The sequence below is a fragment of the Marmota monax genome, unplaced genomic scaffold (assembly GCF_021218885.2).
Source record: "Marmota monax isolate L192 unplaced genomic scaffold, Marmota_monax_Labrador192_F-V1.1 WCK01_AAM20220418_F8-fsc00284, whole genome shotgun sequence".
Taxonomy (NCBI): Eukaryota; Metazoa; Chordata; class Mammalia; order Rodentia; family Sciuridae; genus Marmota; species Marmota monax.
In genome coordinates this window covers 354,944-375,452 of record NW_026694275.1, presented here as the reverse complement: position 1 = coordinate 375,452, position 20,509 = coordinate 354,944, and the positions used below count along the sequence as shown (strand labels likewise).

Genomic DNA, 20,509 nt, shown 5'->3' with positions numbered 1-20,509 from the left:
CGACCCCCCACCCCTTTTTCCCCCTCCCCCCTTCCTTTTCCGTCTCACGCGCACCATCGCTTGTGCATGCGCATTAGGTACAAAGCCTCGCTCTTTGTCCCCATCTGTCGTTCGCACGAACTCAAGTCTTTGGCATTCGGTAGCCAATAGAATCTAAGAAATGGCGGAAAAACGATTCCGCCTCTGGAGATAAACCTTGATTGGCAGGTCAGATAACCAATCAGGAAAGCCACTTCGTACCCCTTGGGAGGCACCGAGCTCCGTCGTCTCGTTTCCGGCGGTCGCGCGCTCTTTTCTCGGGACGGTAGAGGCCGTGTAGCGTCGCCGTTACTCTGAGGAGAGGACTGTGTGTAGAGGGTGAGTTTTGGGACGGCTTGGTTGTTGTCCGGGAGGGAAGTGAGGTTTCTTGCAACAATCCGTGAAGGAAGAGGTGAGGGCGATGTTAGGTTTAGAGAGAGGGTGGAGGTTCAAAGGCCCCTTGAGGCCTTGTCTCCGCTGCCACACGGTTTCAGACCACCCGCGGGGCCCAGCGCTCTCTCAGCTCTGCTCGCTCAAGGCTTTAACTGTAGCCCTTTCTTTCCCGCCCCGTTTCTTTGTGCGACTCATTGCCCAATCTTAGTCGTGTTAGTAAGTTCTCGGCCTCTGAGCCGCCCTGGGCCCGAGGGTGTGGGGTCTATTATGCGAGAGCCCTGAAGTCGCGGTTGGAGGAGGAGGCGCTTTGTCGGACGCTCCTCCTCCCCGCGAGGCCATTAAATCGGAAAGGGCAAGTGGGGCCCCTCGAGCCATGTTTCTTTGTGAAAACTCTTACCTGGGAAGTTCCTTTCCTAATGGAGACTTCATGGCTTTCGTACTTAGGTTTTTGTGTGCCTATTTTTCGGTCTTGCTGCTTAGTTCGTCATGCCATTTATAGCATCGTTTTTCTAAGTGAAACTTTAATTTATAGCTTTCCTGTCGATTATTTTCTACTTTGAGAAAGTCTAATCGTAAGCTGACACCTTGCTTTGTTTTTAACAGAAGTCGAGGTTAGGACTGGGAGGCACTTTGCTGTCTTCAATCGAAGTTGAGGTAGGTGTAGGGTTATTAGATACAGTGTGGAGATCTCAACTAAGAATTTACCATAGACAACCAATTATTTTTCTATACATGTTGCATGGTATTTACACTAATCCTTTTTAACCTGGAAGTAAAATTTAACTCGAGTTGTGTATTTTATTTGGTAAATCTGGCAACTCTAGTAGGGGGACAGTAAATAAGTTAATATTGTATGCATGTCCAACTTCATTGTTATTAAATGAAAGGTCCTAAGACACTCTTAGGATAAAAGGACCTTACCCTGCATGCATTTTATACCTTTCAGGCTGACCATCCGGGGTGCCTGCCATCTCATTCTGGTAGATTTGCACCAGATATATTACCAGCATTTTCCTCTTAATTATTTGGCCCTGTTCCTAAAAATTGAGGGAACATTTATTTGGATTTCAGATGTGTGATTAATGTTTGGTCTTGTACCTAAATTCTTGTGTATTTCTGTCATGCTCAGTAGCTAAAGTTTTTCTAAACCATCAGTACAAATTTTCTCTTAAAAGTTCTTCATCAGGCTTAGACTTAGAGATGGATAAGAGACAGAAACCCTTGCTGCTGATCTTTATACTTTGTTCTTTTTTCGGAATCCCAGTAGTTAGAGGGTAGTGAGTTTATTACTTGGTACTTTGTGGGTACTGCACAATATAGTATTTAAGATGTTTCACACAGTATTAATCTTAGGGAGTGAATGACTGCTTTGGGGAAGAACACATGAAGGGAAAGTTTATAAAGACTAGAGTTGTGGGAACATTTATTCAGAAACACAAAAATAGGATGGTTGCTGTTTTCAGGAACTATTGCTAGCTTTGTTCCTTGTACGAGAGGTGGTTATCTGTGTACCTATCTCATTTGGGCCTGTGAGGTAGATAACTTTCCCATCATGCCAGGTGGGGAAACAGGCTGAAAGTAAAGGTGGCAGAGCCAGTGACTTTGGAGTGTAAACTGAAATCAAGTTATATGTGTAGCATAGTGATGAATAAGAGTTTTTGGCAGAGCCAGTGACTTTGGAGTGTAAACTGAAATCAAGTTATATGTGTAGCATAGTGATGAATAAGAGTTTTAAAGTTCAACAGTTCAAGATTTTGCTCCATCACATTCTTGTGAAATTGGATGGATTTCCTTATCAGAGGAATAATAGCTGTAAGCATTAAATGAGATAATGTAGTCTTAGCACAGTACCTGACTTTTAATGATCAAATATCTGGGGTTATTCTCTTAACTTCCAGGTTATACTTTCTAAAACCAAAATAACAACCACCACCACAAATAATAATAACAACCTTACTTGGATTAATCTTAAATAATTTAGAACATCTTGACATTTGGCACCTAGTGATTTATCCTCTGGGAGATAGGTAATTTCTATTAGGTTGTGATAAAATGTTGTACATATAGGGTTATGAATGTTTAAAATTTGCAGGGATCTCTACATAAAGATTTCTGTTAACATGTAAATATGTATTGTGGATTCCTGAATATGATATAAGCTACTGAGACATGGGCCATTGACTCCTAAATTAAAGGCTGGAGGGGGGAAAAAAAGGTTCCTTGGATTCTAACCTAAGGTAAGAAGAACTAGTGGGAGAAATGACTGTAAAATTAACCCAAGTTTCTGCCCTTGGTCACTTTGGGGCTAGGGGAAGGGGGGGTATTTAATATCTGGGGCTCAAATAGGAAAAGATTTGATTCTAATGCCACTTTAACACATTCCCAAATGTTTCTGGTATGAACTTTAGATTTTCTAAGTTTTAATTTCCTACCTTTTTTTTTGTGGGGGTGGGGTATTGGGGATTGAACCCAGGAACACTTAACCACTAAGCCACATCCCCAGCCATTTTTACTTTTTAAGACAGCATCTTTTTTTTTTTTAAAGATAGAGTGAGAGAGGGAGGGAGAGAGAGAGAATTTTTAATATTTATTTTTTAGTTCTCGGCGGACACAACATCTTTGTTTGTATGTGGTGCTGAGGATCGAACCCGGGCCGCACGCATGCCAGGCGAGCGCGCTACCGCTTGAGCCACATCCCCAGCCCTTAAGACAGCATCTTGCTAAGTTGCTCAGGGCCTTGCTAAATTGCTGAGGCTGGCTTTGAACTTGGGATCCCCCTTCAGATACAGATGGATGATCTTTTTTGTTGTTCTAGGAATTGCATCTAGGGGTGCTTTACCACTGACTTACATCCCCAGCCCTTTTTAAAAATTTGAGACAACATCTCACTAAGTTGCTTAGGGCCTCACAAAGTTGTTGAGGCTGGCCTCAAACTTGAAATCTTCCTGCCACAGCCTGCCCAGCTGCTGGGATTACAGGCATGCGCCACCACTCCCAGTTTCTGTCTTTTTGTGGGGGGATTACCAGGGATTGAACTCAGGGGCACTCAACCACTGAGCCACATCTCCAGCCCTATTTTGTATTTTATTTAGAGACAGGGTTTTTGCTACGGCTGGCTTTGAACTTGCCATCCTCCTGCCTCAGCCTCCCAAGTCTCAGATGTGCACCGCAGCACTCAGCCCATCTTATTTTTAAAAACAAGATTTCCTCTTTTTTCCCCCTTTGTGAAGCTAGGAATTGAATTTTGAATTTCCCAGAGCCTTTCATATACTAGGCAAGTGTTCCACCACTAAGCTACATTTCAAGTTTTGCTTTCCTTACATTAAAAAAGGTGCCCCATTTACTGTGAAGCTACTACACTTGTTCATGGTGTTTAAAATTAACCTTTTTGAAAAATAGGGCTGCACTATGCTGTACTACTGACAAGAGTCACAAATATTTATTTTTAAGAATTTAACCTAAAAAGCCAAGCATGGTGGCACTTGCCTGCGAACCTAACTATTCCCCATCTGCTTGGGAGGCTGAGACAGGAAGATCACAAGTTTGAATTTACCTGTGAAATTTAGTGAGAACCTTTCTCAAAAAATTAAAAAGACTGGAGATGTAGGTTAGTAGTAGAGTGCCTCTGGGTTTACTTCCCAGTATCAAAAAATAAATAAATAAATAAGTAAAGTTATCCTAAGAAAATAATTAAACAGAAAGCTAGAAACAATAACATTTGCTGCAGCGTTGTAATAAGAAAAAGCTGCCAGGTCTGGTGGCACACACCTGTAATAAGCTTCTTGGGAGGTTGAGACATGAGGATCAAAAGTTTGAGGGGCTGGGGTTGTGGCTCAGAGGTAGAGCGTTCACCTAGCATGCATGAGGCACTGGGTTCCATCCTCAGCACCACATAAAATACAGATATTGTGTCCACCTATAACTAAAAAATAAATATTTTAAAAAAAGTTTGAGGCAGTCTGGGTGACTTAGACACTGCCTCAAATAAAAAAAAATGAGGATGTGCTCAGTGGTAAAGGGCCCCTTGGTTTAATCCAAAGTGCTACAAGGCAAAGCCCGGGCTGGGGTAGTAGTAGGGAATAGTTTAGTAAATTAGCATCTGTTCAGATTGACTTTTTAGCTGTTTGAAATTATGTTGACACTTCAGAAATAAGGAAAAGCTGAACATATAATGTTGCATTATGATTTCAGTTATTGAAATAATGATGTATGACTTGGAAGGTGAATTTAAAAAAATGGAACTTGCAGGAGGAATATTTAGTTCTGGATGTGCCTCAAAATAGATCTATGAATATTGATTACAATGATGTAAATAATGAACAACCTAAGTGTTGAGTGTAGTGGGGGTTTGGTTGATAGCTGAATACTGTGTCCATTAACAATGTAAAAGACTTAATGACTTGGGTTGAGACACATCTGTAATCTCAGTGATTGGGAGACTGAGGCAGGAGGATTGCAAAAAAGCCAGCCTGGGCAACTTAGACATGTCTCACCTGTCTCAAAAGAATTTGTGTAGTTTAGTGGTAAAGCGCCCCTGAATTCAGTCTCTAGTACTGAGGGAAAAAAGATTTATGACAGAAAATCTGTTCATGATGCATCATGAAGAAAAATTAATTATAGTTTTTTTTTTTATATTACGCAGTTTAAAATATTAGAAGAGTATTCTAAACTGTTAACAATGACTATGGTGGTAGGTCTGTGGATTTTAGTTTTATGTTTATTTGTAAGTTCTATTTCTTCATAAAACCATTGCACTCCAGTCCTTGTCTTCAAACTTTTTAATGCTGTGAAACATTTTATTGTATAGATGTAATTTTGTGTGGGGGTGAGGAGTCCTAGAAATTGAACCCAGAGGGACTCTACCACTGAGCCACCCAATAGCCCTTTTTATTTTATTTTGACATAGGATCTTACTAACCTGCTGAGGCTGGCCTTGGACTAGATCCTCCTGCTTCAACATCCTGAGTTGTGGAATTACAGGCATGTGCCACCACACTTGATGTATCATAATTTAACATAAACCATTCTTCTAATTTTGGATATTTAAGTTATTTTGATTGTTATAGTACCATGAAAAATATTTATTATTTAGTACTTGGGATTGAACCAAGGGCTTTAAGCATGCTAGGCAAGTATTCTAACACTGAGCCATACCCCCAGCCCTTCTTCTTTTTATTATTTTTTATTTTTTTAAAAAATATTTATTTTTTTAGTTATAGTTGGACACAATACCTTTATTTCACTTATTTATTTTTATGTGGTGCTGAGGATCGAACCCAGGTCTCACACGTGCAAGGCGATTGCTCTACTGTTGAGCCATGACCCCAGCCCTTTCGGGTACCAGGGATTGAACCACTGAGCCACACCTCCAGCCCTATTTTGAATTTTATTTAGAGTCAGAGTCTCACTGAGTTGCTAGTGCCTTGCTTTTTTTTTTTCCCCGAGGCTGGTTTTGAACTCATGATCCTTCTGCCTTTGTCTTCTGAGCTGCTGGGATTACAGGTGTGCACCACTGTGCCTGCCTTCTTCTATTATGTTTTGAGACAGGTTGATCTCAAACTTGAGATCTCCTTGTGCCAGTATCTCTAGTCGCCATGATTTTACACATGCACCACTGCTTCCTGCTAGTTTTCTATATTCACGATATATTTTGTAATAAGTACCTTATTGTAATTTCTTATGCTTTGTAGGATTGAGAATCACAATATTAATCAATGATGAGAAAATTCAAGTCTGTCTTTAAGTGTGAACTGCTCTATTTAAAATTGAAGTCTGCCTCTTTTCACTGCCTGCTTTACTGGCTCCCTATTTTTTTTTTTCCCATAGTACCTACCTGTTAAATACTGTGTGATTTCCTTATTTATACCATTTTATTTCTCCCTTGAAAGTAAGCTTGGAAGACACAAATGTGTTGTTAACTGATCCATCCCAAGCATCTAGATTAGCACCTACCAAATAGTAAGCATTCAGTGAACATTTATTAAGTGAATTAGTAAAATGAAAAATTTTCAAGTACCTGAAAGTAAGGCACTGGTTTTTATTTTTGTTTACCTTCTGTTCCTTTCCTGCATTCATACATTAAATTAAGAAAAAAATTCGCCCTTAAGAGCAAACATTTTTCATGTTTATGATGTTTTTGTGATTTATTTTTTTCCATGCTGGGGATTGAACCTGGGGTTTTGTGCCCTCCAATCAAGCATTGTACCATTGAGCTCCATGCCCAGCTCTGACCTTCATAATTTTTTTTTACTGTTTTGAAATATCCATTGTGTAGATATACCATAACAATATAAAAAACCTTTTTTAAAATTTTTTATTTAGTTGTTGATGAACCTTTGTTTTATTCATCCGTGGTGCTGAGAATTGAACCCAGTGCCTCACCCATGCCAGGCAAGTGCTCTATCACTGCACCAAAACCCCAGCCCATTCCTCTAATTTTGGTATTTAAATTATTTTTATTTTGTTACCATGAAGATCATTAAAATCTTCTTAGGCTGAATTTCTAAGAGTAGTATTCCTGTAGTAGTATTCCTGTGCCTCACACATGCCAGGCAAATGCTCTACACTGAGCCACAACCCCAGTGGCACTGGAATATTACTCAGCCATAAAGAAGAATGAAATTATGACATTTGCAGGTAAATGGATGGAACTGGAGACTATCATGCTAAGTGAAACAAGCCAATCCCCCAAAACCAAAGGCCAAATGTTCTCCCTGATATGCGGATGCTGAGTCAAAATAGGCAGGTGGGGAGGGAGGAGTGGAGGAGGTTCACTGAATTGGATAGGGGGAATGGGAGGAAGGGAGGGGACATGGAAATGGGAAAGACAGTAGAATGAATTGGACATAATTTTCCTATGTTCATATCTGAATACATGACCAGTGTAACTCCACAGCGTGTATAATCACAAAAGTGGAAAGTTATACTCCATCTGTGTATGCTATATCAAAATACAAAAGTGTCGTCTGGCCATGGTGGCATGGCCTATAATCCTTGCAACTCTGGAGGCTGAGGCAAAAGGATGGCGGGCTTCAAGGTCAGCCTCAGTTACTCAAGGGCCAGTCTTGGTGGCACATGCCTGTAAGCCTCAGCAACTTAGCAAGGCAGTAAATAAGTTAGCAAGACCCTGTCTCAAAATAAAAAAGTTCTGGGGATGTAGGTCAGTAGCTCAGTGGTAAAATGACCCTGGGCTCATTCCCCAGTTACCAATTAAAACAAACTAAAAAGGGCTGGGGTGTGGCTAAGTGGTAAAGCAACCCAGGGTTTAATCCCCAGTATCAAAATGAGTATTGGACATCTTGATAGCTTTTGTTTCATCTATTGTCTTATGAAATAATTTTTGGATACAATATGATAATTTGGTTTGAGGTTCTCATGGGTTTTTTTGTTTTATTTTTATACTAGGGATTAAACCTAGGAGTGTTTAACCACTGAGCCACATCCCCAGATTTTTTCATTTTTTTATTTTGTGATGGGGTCTTGAAAGTTTCTTAGGGCCTTGCTATGTTGCTGAGGCTGACTTTGAATTTGGGATCCTGCCATCTCAGCCTCCCAAGGTGCTGGGATTACAGGACTTGGTCCAGCTTTTAAAAATTAATTAGTTTATTTATGTTTTTGCATGCCTGCCATGTTCTTACTTTTGGATGTGATATAAGGAAAAAATTCTTTCTGGTACCAGGGATTGAATCCAGGGGCAGTTGATCACTGAGCCACACCCCAAGCCCTTTTTATATTTTTTAGAGACAGAGTCTCGCCAAATTGCTTAAGACCTTGATAAATTGCTGAGGCTGACTTTGTACTCATGATCCTCCTGCTTCAGCCCCCTGAGTCACTTGGATTACAGGCATGCACCACCTCACCCGGTTTAGGAAAATTTTTGTATATAGCTATCATTTAAAACCAACAGTTATCGAGACTTTTGTCACATTTCCTTTATCTGAATAATAATAATAATTTTATAGATAGATAAAACGTTAACAGTATAATATTCATGAAAAGGTCCTTTCCTGCATCTTCAGCTAAATTCTGATTGGGAGAACTTGTCTTAATTCATATTCTGGAGAAGTGTCCTTGGATGAGGAGGGTGATCCTCAGTTTTTTGACCTGGTCAATTAGAAAATTTTTAAAGAGTACCAAGTGGGTTCAGTCTGGGTTATACCAAGAATTTGTATTTTGTTTTATTTTTAACCTGTGATTTTTAAATGGCAAGATAATAGTAGTCATCTTTTTATATTTGCTTTTATTGCTTTGGTAGTTACTTATCTTTCCATTATGATGAATAGCTTTCCTTGAATGCTTACTGTATGCCAGATGAGTGTTTCAAATATTTGTTAGCCACCTTGAGGTGGCCTTATAATATCAGAAGAAACAGATGAGAAGTAATTTACTAATACATAGGTGGTACACATTAGGACCATGATCCAAACCTAAGTATGTTTAACCCGACAACCCATACTTACCCACTACTGATTCTGCAGTGTCCTATGGGTTTAGGACCATGCTAGGTGCCAGGGAAGAACTAGACTTTGTCTTTTGTGGTAACTAGAATCTGTTTCAGTCATTGTAATTGTCTGTGTGTGTGTGTGTTTGTGTTTGTTGCTGGGCAAGCACTCTACCACGGAGTTACATCCCTAGTCATAATCATTGTGATTTTTTTTAAATTTTTTTGGTATAAATGGACACAACACAATGCCTTTATTTTTATGTGGTGCTGAAGATGAAACCCGGGTCCTGCCCGTGCTAGGCGAGCGCTATACCGCTGAGCCACAATCCCAGCCTGTGTTGTTGTTTTTTTTAAAAAAAATATTTAGTTGTCAATTAACCTTTATTTAACTTATTTATTTGTATGTGGTGCTAACCCTGTGCCTCACACATGCCAGGCAAATGCTCTACACTGAGCCACAACCCCAACCCCAATCATTGTTTTTAAATGTGCTTTAATACATGATAAGGAACCAGACATGGTGGCACACTCCTGTAATTCCAACTGCTTGGGAGTCTGAGGCAGGAGGATGGCAAGTTCAAGACCAGTCTGGGCAATTTAGCAAGACTCTGTCTCAAAATAAAAATGAAGAATGGCAGGGATGTAGCCTCAGTAGTAGAGTACTTGTCTAGTATATATGAGACCCGGTGGTCAATACCCAGTACTGCCCCCCCAAAAAACCCAAAATTATACATGCATGTGATGGGGCCAAGTTTTAAGGAGATTATTTGGGGGAGGTGGTTGGTTTCCTATTAATGTATAGAATAAAATTGGGAGGTCCCTTAAGTTATTTTAGTGCCAATTATTTTCATTGAGTTCTGTTTGGCTGCTTTTCATATCTCTCTAAGTGCTGGGGATTAGATTTAATTTAGGGCCTCACAGTGTGTTTTTAGATTTTCAAATTGTACTTTTTTGCCATAGTGTTCCACATAACTAATTGTTCAGTAAAAGCTAAAATATCAAAGGTAATTAAGACATGAAGGTCATCAGGATGGGATGGGCTGCATTTTCATCACTGAATGTATTTGATAAGTCTACTTTTTTTCTTTTTAGGGTGCAAAAATGCAGAGCAATAAAACCTTTAATTTGGAGAAACAGAACCATACTCCAAGGAAACATCATCAGCATCACCACCAGCAGCACCACCAGCAACAACAGCAGCAGCCACCACCACCACCAATACCTGCAAATGGGCAACAGGCCAGCAGCCAAAGTGAGTAAATGCTAGGTGATGTTGTAGAAATATATTTCCTCTTAGGAGTGGGTTCTTGGTTTTAGATTAGTCTCCAGGGATTATTATAAGGGAATAAGGATTTGTGTCCTACTTTTTTCCAATAGATGTTTGTATATTGTACCTCAGCGTGGTTCTTAGGGATGGTCATCAGATGACTGATAGTTCAAGAGAATATAGGGCAAGTCTTTAAAGCTTATTGGAGAAATCTGGTACTGAGTATAATACTTTTTGCCCGGAGCCTACTCCAGGCCATTTTAAACGTGGACAACTCTTTGTATGTTTCCATTCACTCAGTAAACATGTGAGTACCTATTATATCCCTCTGATTAAGATTATAACCAGTCTTAACTCTTTTATTTCCAAAAATTCCTACAAAGAATATACTTTTTTTTTTTTTTTTGGTAGTTCTGGGTTTGAACCCAGGGCTTTGTGCATGTGAGGCAAACACAACCAATTTCTTTTTTTTTCCATTGCCCTAACCTAAAAGAATAGGAACTATTAAAAAAAAAAAAAAAAAAAAAAAAAAAAAAAGAATAGGAACTATTAAGGTAATGAAGATTAGAAAGAGGTTAGGAAAATGACAATTATAGTTTAAATTTTTTAAGAATTTAGGAAAATAGAGCAATTATTTTTTATAATTGTTATTGCAATTTAACACTGGGGCACAAGATATAATCCTATCTCCAAGCTACAGTCCCAGCCCTGAGCAATTTTATAAATTTAAAAATTTAGCTATATGCAGTGGTGGTGCACGCCTGTAATCCCAGCTGCTCAGGAGGATCATGAGTTCAAAGCCAGCCTCAGCAACGGCAAGGTGCTGAGCAACTCAGTGAGCCTGTCTCTAAATAAAATACAAAATAGGGTTGGGGAAGTGGCTTGGTGCTTGAGTGCCCCTGGGTTAAATCCCTAGTACAAAAAAACAATCTAGTTGTGACATAGGACTCCTTAAACTGCTTAATTTTTTCTTGGGCCCGTACCTCTTATGTGTGTGTGTGTGTGTGTGTGTATGTATCAGTGAAGCTTCATTTCTGGCCTACAGTAGAACTATTGAGAATTCCCTCTCAGATCTCTGCATTCCGTTTTCACATTCTAAGGTACAATTTACTGTTAACTAGAGAGTGGATAGGTTGCTTTGGGAAATGATATTTGCTTTCTCTACAGCAATTGTTTTCCTAATCTAGCAGAAGTTACAGACAGCTCTTTGATAATGTGACTGTAAATCTTTCTCCCCGATCTTTTGAGTCACTGTGTGTCTTCTTACAGATGAAGGTTTGACTATTGACCTGAAGAATTTTAGGAAACCAGGAGAGAAGACGTTCACCCAACGTAGCCGTCTCTTTGTGGGTAATCTCCCTCCTGACATCACTGAGGAGGAAATGAGGAAACTATTTGAGAAATACGGGAAGGCAGGCGAAGTTTTCATTCATAAGGATAAAGGCTTTGGCTTTATCCGCTTGGTGAGCAACTGTGGGTTTTATGTGCTTTAAAGAGGTAGGGATGTTTGGGAATGATGGATATGGAACCATAAGTATGTAGTGGAAATGATTTTCAGACTGTTAGATGCTTATAAATTTTTTTATGTAGATTGTAAGGACGATATCGGCTCACTTTCCTAGGAAACAGACTAATTTATGTCCTTTAGAACTTTTTACAATTTAATTGGGAAATTTCAAACATTAAAATAAACAGAATATGGGCTGGAGATTTGGCTCAAGCGGTAGCGCGCTCGCCTGGCATGCGTGCGGCCCGGGTTCGATCCTCAGCACCACATACAAACAAAAGATGTTGTGTCTGCCGAGAACTAAAAAAGAAAGAAATATTAAAATATCTCTCTCTCTCTCTCTCTCTCTCTCTCTAAAAAAATTAAAAAAAAAAAGTCTGATTTCTGACCATGAACTTTCCTTTCTACCTGCTAAGCTTTAGAAGCCTTTTAAAAAAAAAAATAAAAAAAAATAAATAAATAAACAGAATAGCTAGGCTCAGTGGTACACACCCAGTGCCTCAGGAGGCTGAGGCAGGAGGGTGGTGAGTTCAAAGTCAGACTCGGCAACTTAAGAAGGCCCTAAACAACTCAGTGAGACCCTTTCTCTAAATAAAATACAAAAAAGGGCTGGGGATGTGACTTGGTGTCCCTAAATTCAAGCCCTGGTACCTCATCCCTCCCCCCTCCCAAAAAAAAAAACCTAGTAAACAGAATAGTATAATGAACATGCACTGCTGAACTTCAGTAATTATCACCTCATGTTAATTTTATTTTTATCTATGCCTTCCCCCATTTGCTGTCCAGTGAGTATAGTTTAGTATGTTGATTTTTTAAAAAATATTTTTTACTTGTTAATGCACCTTTATTTATATATATGTGGTGCTGAGAACCAAACCCAGTGCCTCACACATGCTAGGCAAGTGCTCTACCACCGAGCTATATTTTTTAATATAAGATTTGTGTTCGGGGCTGGGGATGTGGCTCAAGTGGTAGCGCGCTCGCCTGGCATGCGTGCGGCCCGGGTTCGATCCTCAGCACCACATACAAACAAAGATGTTGTGTCCACCGAAAAATAAATAAATAAATATTAAAAAAAAAAAAGATTTGTGTTCAACTAGACATTCTGTGGGGTGTTTTTTCTCCCCTTGGTCCTGGGGATTGAACCTGGGGTGCTCTACACTGAGCTTCATATTCAGTACTTTTTATTTTTTTATTTTGAGGCAACTTCTCCCTAAATTGCATAGCTGGCTTCAAACTTCAATTCCTTCTGCATCAGCCATCCCGAATAGCTGGGATTACTCTTGTTTGTCATCATGCCTGGCCAATTCTACATTTTTGTTGTTGATAGTGGGAATTGAATCCAGGGGTACTCTACCCTTTTATTTTTAATTTTGAGATTGGGTCTCGCTGAGTTTAGAACCTCACTAAATGGCTAAGGCTGGTTTTGAACTTGGGATCCTCCTGCCTCAGCCTCCCAAGTTGCTGGGATTACAGGCATGCAGCACCATGTCTGGCTAATGCCACCCATTTTTAGATGTATACCTATTTTTAAAATTCTTTTTGATTTGAGAAAATTGTATGCAGGAAAAAATATTTCAAGATATCCACCTTTATAAGTTAGGAAAATAATATAACATCAAGATCACCAGATAGGGTGGTCAGAACTAGTTTTCATTCCTATCTGCCACTAAAGACTGTACAGGCAAGTCATTTTCTCTGAGTATCAAAATCACTCTTTAGTGATGCAAGGAGATGTGGGTGTCTCATTCAACGTCTGTGGTTCTAAAAGATGCCTGTTGGAGGACATAATTATTTATGTTGCTACAGAAAATTAAAATATTTATAAATAGCTTAGATTTTAGGATGGTCTTTGGTTATCAATGATCGGACCTGTTTCTACTTGTATGAACTTGTAGAATTTCCAATTCCAATCAATTAGGGTAACTAAGGAGTTAACCTGAAAGACAGTATAATTCTAGTCCTCTCCATGTTTTTTTTTTTTTTTCCCCAAGTAGTAGGGATTGAATCCACAGACAAGCTCTAGCACTGAACTTCATCACTAGCCCTTTGTTCTGAGATAGGGTCTCACAAAGTTGCTGAGGTTGGCCTCAAACTTGAGGTTCTCCTGCCTCAGGTTCCTGTGTCACTGGGATTACTGGTGTGTGCCATAACATCCAGTATACCTATGTTTATTTATGTGCTTACTGCCAAGGTTTTGGGCTAATAATTTTGTTACTGAGATTTTCATTAGCTTATCAGTAGCTGCTCAGTCTTTGTTAAACTGAGTTACTCTAATTCTTTTCTTTTTAGGAAACACGAACTCTGGCGGAAATTGCCAAAGTAGAGCTGGACAATATGCCACTCCGTGGAAAACAGCTGCGTGTGCGCTTTGCTTGCCATAGTGCATCCCTTACTGTTCGAAACCTTCCTCAGTACGTGTCTAACGAACTGCTGGAAGAAGCTTTTTCTGTGTTTGGCCAGGTGGAGAGGGCTGTAGTCATTGTGGATGATCGAGGAAGACCCTCAGGAAAAGGCATTGTTGAGTTCTCAGGGAAGCCAGCTGCTCGGAAAGCTCTGGACAGATGCAGTGAAGGGTCTTTCCTGCTAACCACGTAAGTATAGGGTTTTCAGAACTAGACCTTGGGTTCCTAATTGTTTCTGGACTACGGAATTAACCTCTAGTAACCATGTCCCTATGTTCATTTAAAGACTTTTTTTTTTTTTGGTAACACTGGGGAATCAAACCCAGGGCCCTGCATGTAATAGACAGGTGCTTCAGTGCTGAACTAAGTGCCCCAGTCCCCATTCCCCACTTTTTAAAATTTGGTTTAGTTGTGGATGGACAGAGTACCTTTATTTTGTTTGTGTTTATGTGATGCTGAGGATCAAACCCAGTGCTGCTTCTACCACTGAGCCATAACCCCATCCCCCCCCATTTTTTTAAGAAAATTTATTTTGAGACAGGTTTTGGCTAAGTTGCCCAGACAGTCCTGAAAGTTTTGATCCTCCTTCCTCAGCCTCCTGATTAGTTGGGATTATAGGCATGTTTAAAACTTTTTTTTTTTTTGGTAGTTGTAGATGGACAGAATGCTTTTATTTGTGTTTATGTGGTGCTGAGGATTGAACCCAACGCCTCAGAGCACTTGCCTAGCATGTGTGAGGCAAGCGCTCTGCCACCGAGCTAAAATTCCAGGCCCCATTTAAAGACTAATTATTTCAGCTTTCTAGTAGAGTTTCTAGTCTTTTAGTTAGGTTGCCATTTAATCCTTATTAAGTTGTCTTCTACTGCGAAGTTTTAGAACTCTGAAAAGTTGTTTTGTACATGCAGTATTTCTTAGAATTTACCCCAGTTAACTTTCTTGGGTTTTGTAGATATTGGGTATTCAGGTTGTAGGTAAGTCCTGCATCTTGATGTACTTGCAATATATTTTGTGGGTATGTTCATAAGTCTGACACCAAACTCCATCCTATTAGTCCCAAGTTTTCCATAATGCCAATAAAAGAACTTAATTACCTGGATTATATGTAAAAACTCCTTCAGAACTCCTAATTCATTGTGCCAGTGGAGAGGCTGGGCAGATGCCTTGTGTATTATAGTTTTATTAACACTGACCTTCCTTTTACCCAGATTTCCTCGCCCTGTGACTGTGGAGCCAATGGACCAGTTAGATGATGAAGAAGGGCTTCCAGAGAAGCTGGTTATAAAGAACCAGCAATTTCACAAGTACGTGACCCTAATAGATTACCTATTAGGTATTTGTCCATGCTGTTTTTGCTTGTTTGTTTGTTTGTTTTTCATTTTGATATTAGGGATTGAACCCAGGACTGCATAACCACTGGGCTACATCCCCAGCCCTTTTTTATTTAGAGACAGGGTCTCGCTAAGTTGCTGAGGCTGTCTTTAAATGTGCCACCCTCCTGACTCAGTCTCTGAAGTCACTGGGATTACTTACAGGTGTGTGCCACTGTGCTCAGCTATATTTGACTACTCTTTGTTTTTTTAGTTATCAGTGGTACTTTATTTTATTTATATGCTGAGCTGAGAATCAAACCCTCACACGTGCTAGGCAAGTTCTCTATCATTGAGCCATAATCCTAGCCCTGACTTTTTTTAAAAATATTTTTACTTGTAGATGGACACAATACCTTTATTTTATTTATTTATGTGGTGCTGAAGTGTGAACCCAATCCCTCACAAGTGCTAGACAAGTGCTCTGCTACTGAGCTATAACACCAGCCTGGTATTTGCCAATTCTTAAGGAAGCTTTTATTTTTATTTATTTATTTGTACTGGGGATTGAACCAAGTAGCACATAACCACTGAGCCACATCCCCAGCCCCCACACCCTTTCCTTTTTTTTTTTTTTTTTTTTTTTTTTAATTTTGAGACAGGCCTCAGTAAGTTGCTTATGCTGGTCTTGTTATCCTCTTGCCTCAGCCTACTAATTCACTGGGATGATAGGTTTTTGCCGCCACTCCTCACTTTTTAAAAAAAATTTTTTTATTAGTTGTTAGTGGACCTTTATAAATATTTATTTCCATGTGGTGCTGAAAATCGAACCCAGTGCCTCACACATGCTAGGTAAGCGCTCTACCAATGAGCCACAACCCCAGCCCACTCCTGACTCTTGAGGAAGCTTTTTTTTTTAATATTTATTTTTTAGTTGTAGTTGGACACAAATACCTTTATTCTATTTATTTATTTTTATGTGGTGCTGAGGATCGAACCCAGGGCCTTGTACATGCTAGGCAAGCATTTTACCGCTGAGCCACAACCCCAGGCCCCTTGAGGAAGCTTTTAAAAGGATGCTTAAAAGAGTCAGGTCTTTGTTCTATGGTTTCACTGGCACTCAATAGGAATGTGATGCTTTAGATGGTGGAATCTTGAACAAAGTTAGTAATCTTGGAAGCTTGTCTTCAGGGAGCGAGAGCAGCCACCCAGATTTGCACAGCCCGGTTCCTTTGAGTATGAGTATGCCATGCGTTGGAAGGCACTCATTGAGATGGAGAAACAGCAGCAGGACCAGGTGGATCGCAACATCAAGGAGGCTCGTGAGAAGCTGGAAATGGAGATGGAGGCTGCTCGTCATGAGCACCAGGTCATGCTAATGAGGCAGGGTGAGTATAAGTCTTTCTTTTTTCTTTCTTTCTTTCTTTTTACTTATTTATTTTTATGTGGTGCTGAGGATTAAACCCAGTGCCTCACATGCTAGGCAAGCAAGTGCTCTATCACTGAGCCACAATCCCAGCCGAAGTCTGTAATTCTTAAAACTTAAAAACAACAAAATGCTTTTTTTCCAGGAGTTTCTTTGTGTCATTCAGTTGAGAAAGACCAAAATGTCTGACTTTTTGTGTTTGGGGGGGGTGTTGAACTTAGGGTCACTCTACCACTGAGCTACATCTCCATCCCTGTTTATTTTTTGAGATAGATCTATGTTTCCCAGGCTGGCCTCAAACTTGTATTCCTGCCTTGGCCTCCTCAGTAGCTGGGATTATAGACATGTGCCACCAGTATGCTAAATCTTCACTTTTATTCCCTGAAACATGTTGATCTTGGTAGGCAAATGCTCTTGGAGATGTGACAGGATTATAGATTCTGTGGGCAAGGAAATGCTAGGTTTGACTTCATTTTGGAATCTGGATACGTCAAGTGACAGCTCAGATTAAGTTCCTCTTTAATTTCTACATCTTTTTTTTTCTAGTACTGGAGATTGAACTTAGGGCTTTTCATGGGTCAAGAAAGTTCTCTACTACTGCCGCAGTCTGGCTGGGCACAATCAGGAGCCACTTGTCAAAAGAAACTAACTTTATTTTTAGAACCACACACGACAAACAAAATAGTCTCTCAGGAAAAACCCTCAGAGCCTCAACTGCCACCACCGGCTTTCCCCAAGCCTCTCTCTCCCCCACAAGCTTCTCTCCCTCTCCCACAATCCTCCTGCTCTTGAGGCCGATTGGCTGGGTCACGTGGGCGGAGCCAAAAAAGTCCCCCAATGAGCAGCTCCGTGGTCTGAAAGGGCAGGGAAACAGCCCAATGAGCATCACCGCAGAGGAGCCAATCAGCTAGATGTTGCTGGGGCCGCTGTGAGCCAATCATCAGCCAGCAGCTGGAAGTTTGCTGGCAGCTGGAAGTTTGCTGGGGCCCCTTTGGCTGTGGCTCTCAACATCTCCCCCTCTCTGTTTAAACAACAAGCATGTGGCTTAGGGACCGTGCCTGTTAGGCAGTCCAATTCAACATATGGTCCTTACCCGTCATTGGATGAACTGACCTCTAGGCGTCAGCCTCCTGTCTTAGGTTGGTACCACTGCAATTGGATCATACCCGTCACTGACTACCGGTCCAGCATACAGCCATACTTGTGGATAGGCCTTTGCACCTGTGGGGGGGTGAGGTTCTTTACCTCACCTCTGTTGGCCCCCAAATTTTAGACCATCACTAGTAGAGGAGGATGCAAAATGCCATGACATTAAGCCAATTGAGGGCTCCTTTGAAAAATTGTACCACCGGTGACATCATCAGCAAAAATACTCCAGCACTACCACAATTCGCTGTACCAACAGATAGTTCACAATGCATACAGGTGAGCTCACAATGTGTCCAGGCAAGTTCTGCAAGCAGTTCAGTGATGGCTATTGTAGAAGCTGTAGATTGGTTTTATCTTTCACTTCACCAGCACTGGGATGAAGATAGGAATTCTGGCAATAATGGCTAAAGAAAAAATTATGTAACACTACAGAAGGCACTAAAAGAAAACAATTTTCTTAACAATTTACATTATCTTTAAGAGAATTATTAAATATAATGAAAAGGAAAGGTAAAAGTAAACAAACAGATCTGTTAACCTTCTTTTTTGTTTACATATTAAAACAATCCTCAACAGTTGTTTACCCAATTTAAATTAAACCATATAAATCACGTGAAAAAAAATATTTGGATCCATTTTATCATGAGCGCTCATCATATATGATATATGGACATACGTACATTCAAACATATAACACAAAACACAAGTGTGCACACATAATATAATACATACAACACATAACATTATAGTAAAGGCCTTATAACTTTTTACAGGTGAAATCTCCATTGCAATGTTTAAAAACTCTATAGTCAAAAAATAGAACTGATCAGCAAAACATTAACCTAGGTCTGTATGAGCTCAAAAAACAAAATAGAACTTCATGATATGGCAAAGGGCAATAATAAAATAGATATTGAAAAAAGCATCCTGGTTCTGTTGCAGATGTAAGAATAGCCAAACTGGAGTTTTGGATATCAGTTGTTATGGATTTGAGCCAAATCATCTTCTTTTTGGTCTGTAGAAATCGCTTTAGTTAATCTTTCTGGAATCCAAATCGGCTGCTGTTCTCCCTGTGGAAACACATAAACAGACCCCCGACTCCAGACAATCACTGGGTCAGGACCTTGGTTAATCTCTCTGGAATCCAAATCGGCTGCTGTTCTCCCTGTGGAAACACACAAACAGACCCTCGACTCCAGACAATTACTGGGTCAGGACCTTTCCATTGTCCTGTTAGAATATCCTTCCAAAGTACCTTGGGCTTATGTACATTTTTTGGACACATATGCCTTTCCGCAGCACTAAGTCCTGATGAATCCAAATTTAAAAAGTTTAGAGTAAAAAGGGTTATTTTAAGTTTATCTTTGGGGAATATATACCCCTTCCCAATTCCTTCTTTTTGCTTTAATAAGTACATTTTAATAGTTTGATGAGCTCTTTCAACTATGCCTTGTCCCTGTGGATTGTATGGGATTCCTGTTATATGAGTAATGCCAAATGTTGAGCAAAATTGTTTAAAAGAGGTAGAAGTATAACCAGGGGCATTATCTGTTTTTAACTGTTTTGGAACACCCACAGTGGCAAAATTTTGTAAGCAATGAGCTATAACATCTTTAGTTTTTTCTCCGGCATGAAGGGAGCCCATCAAAAATCCAGAAGAAGTATCAACTGTAACATGCAAATATTTTAATTTTCCAAATTCTGGCAAGTGTGTGACGTCCATCTGCCAAATATGGTTAGGTATCAATCCTCTAGGATTGACTCCAAGATTAACTTGTGGTAAAAAGGTCACACAATTTTGACATTGTTTTATTATTTGTCTAGCTTGTTCCTTAGTTATTTTAAAACGCTTTTGTAAAGTATTAGCATTGACATGGAACTTTTTATGAAAATTTATAGCTTCTTCTAGTGTAGAGAAAATATGTATGTCATGTGTAGTTTTATCTGCTAAATGATTGCCCAAACTAAGGGCTCCAGGCAATCCTGTATGTGCCCTGATATGTCCTATAAAGAATGGATCTTTTCTGTCCCAGATTAGACTTTGTATAGTGGAAAGCAAAGAGAAAACAGTAGAAGAAGGGGAAATCCTACCAGCATCTTCAAGAGATACTATAGCATTAACTACATACTGACTATCAGAAAATCAATTAAATACAGAATCTTTAAACATCACAAAAGCTTGTAAAACTGCATTAAGCTCTACCTTTTGAGCTGATTGTTTGGGTACTAAAAATGTAAAAGTTTGATCAGGGGTAACTACTGCTGCTGTACCATTATTTGACCCATCAGTGAATATATTTGGAGCATTCATGATAGGTGTTTTTCTTGTCATTTTTGGAAAAATTACAGGATGCAATGACCAAAAAGACAATAAAGGATTAGATGGTAAGTGGTTATCAAATGAAACATTAGATTTACACATGATTATTGCCCAAGTATTTAACTCATTAGCTAACTCATCAATTTGATTCATAGTATATGGAGTAATAATTTTATTGGGAGAAATTCCAAACACTCCCTTTGCTGCTTTTATTCCTTTGAGTATTAATTGTCCTACAGCCTCAGGATACCTAGTAAGAATAGTGTTAGGAGAA

General features: G+C 39.7%; 1 protein-coding gene across 2 annotated transcripts in view; it reads left to right on the top strand.

Annotated features, from left to right (window-relative positions):
• Positions 1–210: 210 nt before the first annotated feature.
• Positions 211–20,509, top strand: part of Nono (non-POU domain containing octamer binding) — a 28,897-nt gene continuing 8,598 nt past the window's right edge. The window contains exons 1-7 of one of the 2 annotated variants that reach the window (XM_046467077.2): positions 256–357; positions 1,015–1,065; positions 9,947–10,106; positions 11,391–11,584; positions 13,921–14,222; positions 15,239–15,334; positions 16,532–16,728. In XM_046467077.2, the coding sequence (XP_046323033.1) occupies positions 9,956–10,106; positions 11,391–11,584; positions 13,921–14,222; positions 15,239–15,334; positions 16,532–16,728 (940 nt within the window). In that variant the 5' untranslated portion in view covers positions 256–357; positions 1,015–1,065; positions 9,947–9,955. Of the gene's footprint in view, positions 358–1,014; positions 1,066–9,946; positions 10,107–11,390; positions 11,585–13,920; positions 14,223–15,238; positions 15,335–16,531; positions 16,729–20,509 lie in introns of both variants that reach the window. The other variant, XM_046467076.2, reaches the window with a different exon arrangement.